Below are 5,612 nucleotides of genomic sequence, written 5' to 3' on the forward strand. Positions count from 1 at the left end.
ATGGGTTTAGTATATTTTCCTTAAGGGTTAGATTATACTTCTCCCGCCCTTGTTGTATTATGAATTAAGAACCATTAAGTTTAAACCTTGGGTAAAATAGGCAATCATTCTCTGTCTAACAAATGGTATAAAAATAAGGATGGAGGGAGACTCATAGTTCATTTTGATTACACAGAAGATAAAAGAAAATGAAATAAGTGAATAAAGATAAGGACAAGACAACATAAGGCAGTCAGAAGTGGAAGCAAATTCGGAAGTCATTGAAGAGTCTATCTGCATTTACAGTTGTGAAAAACCTGGAAACAAAGCCCAAACTTGAAAAAGATATACACAAATTACACCATAATCCCACCACAAGGTCACATTAACAACTAACAAAATTGTGAAAAGGACCAAAAACAGGGAAAGGAAACAAAAACGAAATGATGAGTAGTAACTTATCACCAAAACCAATTTAAGAGGAGAACAAGACCCGACAAGCAGAACTTTAGACCAATTCTCGATCATCAAACTATTTCTTCACGAAGATCAGAGGAGAAGTGGCAGGCTGTATATTTGGCGTCATTTTTGTTTTGGTTATCTGCAGTTTGCGCTTCTCCTTTCCAACTATGAGCTGTAAATAATGATGCAGCTGGGCTTCTCTCTGCAGCTTCTCTTCCGGTATGCATCTCTTTAAAATCTCAGCAGGAGAATCTTCCCACAGAGGAGGTAAAGAAATTAATTAAAGTAGAATAGTAGGAATCACGTAAAAAAACAAAGCATTGTAACATATTTAGAACAACAATATTTTCAAGTGCATGGGATGTAAAGTCCGAGGGCTATTTACAGTCAAAGCATCTATCTTAGCTCCTCATGTTTATCCAGCTATTGAACTATATTTACAGCAAACATAGTAAGATGGCTGCAATCCAACTTCAGGCCTCAATTTAGAAACACAATTTATTAGCAGGAGGACTTCAGTTCTTGACAATTCGCTTCATATATATGTGCAACATCGTGATCTGTCTAGACCTGGTAAATAATAGTCAAAATTATTTTTCTAGAAGTTTCGTAAAGTATAGAGCGGATAAAAATAGTTAAGGAGCAAGAAATAGATGTTATTATCAGTCGCATATGGGTACCAGTTGACAGATTTGTCCCCCACCCCTGGAAAAAGGAAAAAAAAGAAACTGCTTTCCCTCCATGTAATTTAAGCAGTAACGTTCTGCCAACTCAGCATTACTAGGAATCTTGTTTATAAGAAGTCATCGAAGAAAACATTCTCAGTAAATCCTCATCCCCCAGCATAATATTCAATGATAAATGTAGAAGAAGATCTGTGTGCATCAACTATCAGGATTATTAGAATGTTAGTCATTTAAATAAGTCATTTAAATAAAAGCATACCTTCTCATTGTAAAACTTGAAACTTCAAATTTAGAGATAAGTCATCTCTTGTTAAACTCAATTTTCCGTATTTCTTGCAGCTGATGAGCTATTTCCTGAATAAGCTGTATTCCTTCTTGTCCATTCTGGAGCGAGTTAAAAGCATACATGAGGAATTTACAGTCATTCTCAAGTTCTTTTAACCTCGCACTAAGCTCTGAAATTTCATTTCCTATAGCAGCCCCATCAAGCTCACCTCCAAGAGAGGAAACCTTTCTATGCTTATTGTCTAAATGGTTTCTCTTTTCACTAACAATCGCATTTTCCAAGTCTAAATCCACAGGCTTGTCGATGGAGCCTCCATTTGATTCCGAAAAATCGTTGCGCGTGGATGAAGAAATTTCCTTCTGTTGGGAATTAGTACTTTTTCCATCATCACTTCGTTTCTTAACTTGATCATCAACATCTTTCTTTATCTTTTCTGAATATCCGTTACAAGGAACATTATCTGAGGCCTGTCTACTAGAAATTTGAAAAAGCTTTTTCTCCAAGTTCTCCAGATGTTGTGAAATACGTAGCTTTTCATCCTCGAAATTACATATTGAATCATTAAACTGTCTAGGTTTATCACCGATTTTGGATACTTTAACAGTTTTCGAATCTGAACTGCCACTGAGCTTGTTTTCAACATGTTCTAAACAATGATTCTCAGTTATTACTTTTTCCCCTTTCAGGTTTTTGTTTTCCTTCTGTGGATCCTCTGCTGCTAATTCATCTGGAAAATTATTCCTATATAATTGTAACTCTTCTTCCAGATCTTGCAACTCTTTCTCCCTTTCTGCAAGGAGATCATTAGCCCTTTCTAATGCCTCCATATCATACTCGGCTTGCTCTTCCATCATTCTTAAATACTGCAAGGCCTCCATATGAAGTGATGCCTTCTCCTCTTGCAACCTAGTGATCATGGCCATTGCCTGATTAGCGGCAATGGCGGATGCACTCCTTTCTTCCTCCAGTTCCTTGTATAGAGCATTTATGTATCTCTGATCATGTTCAACTTGTCGTTTCAAACTATCAACAATACTTTCGCCCTCAATTTCACTGACTCTGAATCCATCTGCTGGTTCATTACTAGAATCATCTCTCTCCATGAAGGTAGTTTGAAGCATAGGTACCCCGTCAGAGCTAGAAGCATCACTTCTTTGGCGGTCATCACCATGATCATGATTCCTAAGACTTGCAGTTTGTGGAAGTTGGGGAAGCGACTTAATACCTTCACCAGCGTTTGCAGAATCACTAGTTGCACTTGGTTCTCCAAGTCTATCTGATAGTTTTCTCACTCTATCACTCAGAACAGATATGTCAGCTCGAATTTTTTGGTTTGATACAGATGGAGCACTGTCATCTATCTGAACTGGAGCTTTGGCATTATTCTTCTCAGTTACGTTGTTTCCTTCATCATTTGCTTCAGTCAAATCTACAAAATCATTTTATAAAGACAAACAAATGAGAAATAGGACTTCAACTGCCTTGAGTGAAAAATAGGAACAAGCAAGTGTATAAGACGCATATAAAACATATCAATTAAAGAAAAAGATCAGCTTACTTGACCCATGGATGTTAATACTGGTTGAAGAAGGTATATTACTCGCTGATATGAGCTCCGACAGTACAGAGAGCTCTGAGATATGAGGGAGAAAAATGTTGGAGTTTGAAGTCTCTCCTGATACGTGATGATCTTCTAAAGAATTGGTTGACACGGTAATATTTTGTACTGAAATGAACTCTGGCAATACAGAAGCACCTGTCTTAGGAGAAAGACTTTCCCAATCAAGTTCTGCTAATCCATGCCCTACAAAATCATCATTAGATGCCTGAAAGCTCACAGTTTTGCCTGAGCTAGCAGCCAGCTGCATTGGCTGTTCCAGAAGAGAAGATTGGCGAGCCTGATTCTCTGGAGCGGCAGGATCATTTCCTATTTTCTGTGTTGTTCCTTTTCCAAGTCGAACGTTATCTTCGGATCTAGAATCATTTTTACCACCACGAGTACCAGAACATCCATCATTATCATCATCAGAAATCTGGATTTCTGACTCAGAATCCGAAGTAATCTTCAACTCAGTATATCCTACATGTGATAAAGGGTCAAGAGCAGCAGCCCTTGTCCTAGGTGACTCTGGACCAGAAATTTTATCCCTGATCTTCTTAAAGCTATCACGGCGACTGAAACGGCTACGACCTGGGGCCCGTGGCAAAGGAGGCTTGACATTGGCCTTAGAAGCTCCAAAACCAACTGAAGTTAGCTGGAGCAATCTTTGTGCACTTGATCGAGCTCTCCACGTCTTGTCACAACAAGAACATCTCCATGGACCGGGAGAACTAGGTATAAAGCTCTTATTCCCAAGTTTAGCCATCATTAAGTTATCCGACTCTTTAACAAGTATGTTCTCAGTAGCAAATGATACGAGGCATTCTTCACACATAGCACGAACATCCGCAAGATTACCATGAATATGACAAAACACTTGAAATGATATATCCTCTTTATGGTTCCTGCAAAGATGTCTCCTGTAACATCCACTTTTCTTGTTGCCCCCAAGTATGTGATCAAACCTTGAGCACAACATACATGGTGTCTGCAACTCATAGTAACTTGCAAATCTCGTGATCAAATATGACAATGCAGCATCAAGAAACAACATAAGCATCAAGAACCATTCGCAAGCCGCAGAAGACAAGACTGTCATAAATCCCCGCGGATTTCTCTGTTTAAAACCAGATGAAATCCCTCCAACAGCCATTGCCCACAAAAAAATCTAAATCCCCAAATCACATTACATTTCCAGTGAACCAAACCAATGAGCACTTGTCAATCACTCAACAACAATGACACTAACAACAATTGGGATTGGTAATATGAATCTTACATATCCATTAAGACTATATGGGCCCCATTTCATGTCAATTACTCAACATATATAAAAAAGTCCACCCTTTCCTCAAATCTATATCAGCAATTTCAAGAAAGACCCTGAAAACCCAAGAAAACATAGGACACAAATCAATAAATGCCCACAAATGAAAAAAATTAAAATTGACCCACAACACATACATTTACATGCAACAATATAGAAGAACAGAAGAAATATAAAACCCCACAAAATGAAGAAAAAAAAATGAATTAACGTTAATTTCAAGAATGTATTGAAAGATCATACCTGAGGGGAAAATTAAAAGATGAAAATGACCATCATCATCATGATGATTAACTATTAAACCAATCTGAGAAGGATAGGGAAAATTGAAAGAAAATTACAAAGAAATCCTTTTGGTTCCAAAGAATGAAAGAGTGACGGTTGGAACCAACAGAATTTCAGAATCCTAGTTGTCTGCATAAAACAAGACACAACTTCATTTATCCTTAAAATTAACAATCTGCTTAATTTTCTTTTTAAAATAAAATAAAATAAAAATAAGAAGTACTACAACTTCTATTTTATTTTTTTTATTATTTTTTTTGCTTTTCTTATGTTTTTATTTTTCTGTTTTAATTAATCTTGGTTTGGTTTTTTTTTTTTTTCTTCCTCTTTTTTCCTTTGTGGTTTGCAATAAAGCTGCCTTACAGGTCCTTTTCAATATTTTATGTAATTTTTTAAAGATAAATATTGAGTATTAAATATTAAAAATGTAAAATACTGAACCGCAAACATTGTGTGTGTTTACGTTTTTTAAAAATTAGAGTTAGTAATTTGTGAAACAAGTTTAATCATAAGTATACAAATTCCTTTAATATTATTGTTTCGGCCAAAAGTAAAATAAGTGTAAGTAAAAACGGAGGAACAATATATTCTCCGAAAGGATTAATGTAACATTATACAAACAACAACAACAAGAAGATATCCAGTATAATCTAACGTCACATTATATTGGTTGATTTTAAATTATTGGTGTAAGGAGAAAAAAAAAATCATATTCGTAACATTTTACCTTTAACAACCCCCTAGAAGAGAAATAAAAATTGTCTTTAGGGTAGGTTTAAAACAATTTTTTAAAATATACTTCTTTGCAATTTTATTTTTTAAAGTTTGTCAAAAGTGAGTATTTTTTGTCTTCATCGAATACTTAATAAGCTATGACGGTTAGATTAACTGAAACTGTAAAAATAATTATATTATAAACATCATAAAAGCCCCATAAAATTCTAAAACTACATACCAAAACAGCAAAAACCGCAAATCTGCAACTCA

At 35.7% G+C, this 5,612-nt stretch overlaps 1 protein-coding gene across 2 annotated transcripts; it reads right to left on the reverse strand.

The window, feature by feature from the left end:
* Positions 1 to 239: 239 nt before the first annotated feature.
* On the reverse strand, positions 240 to 4,973 carry LOC132051055 (probable myosin-binding protein 4). 2 transcript variants are annotated; one of them, XM_059442358.1, is made up of 4 exons: positions 4,584 to 4,971; positions 2,972 to 4,396; positions 1,387 to 2,842; positions 240 to 693 (listed from the first exon to the last, which is right to left on the reverse strand). In XM_059442358.1, exons 2-3 carry the CDS (start codon positions 4,164 to 4,166, stop codon positions 1,428 to 1,430), a joined length of 2,610 nt encoding a protein of 869 aa, XP_059298341.1. In that variant the 5' UTR covers positions 4,167 to 4,396; positions 4,584 to 4,971; the 3' UTR covers positions 240 to 693; positions 1,387 to 1,427. The 2 variants fall into 2 exon arrangements, with proteins under 2 accessions (XP_059298341.1, XP_059298345.1); XM_059442362.1 differs by lacking the exon at positions 240 to 693 and adding an exon at positions 704 to 1,011 and having other exon boundaries at positions 4,584 to 4,973.
* Positions 4,974 to 5,612: the final 639 nt, after the last annotated feature.

Source organism: Lycium ferocissimum, chromosome 1 (genome assembly GCF_029784015.1).
Source record: "Lycium ferocissimum isolate CSIRO_LF1 chromosome 1, AGI_CSIRO_Lferr_CH_V1, whole genome shotgun sequence".
In the NCBI taxonomy this organism is placed as follows: Eukaryota; Viridiplantae; Streptophyta; class Magnoliopsida; order Solanales; family Solanaceae; genus Lycium; species Lycium ferocissimum.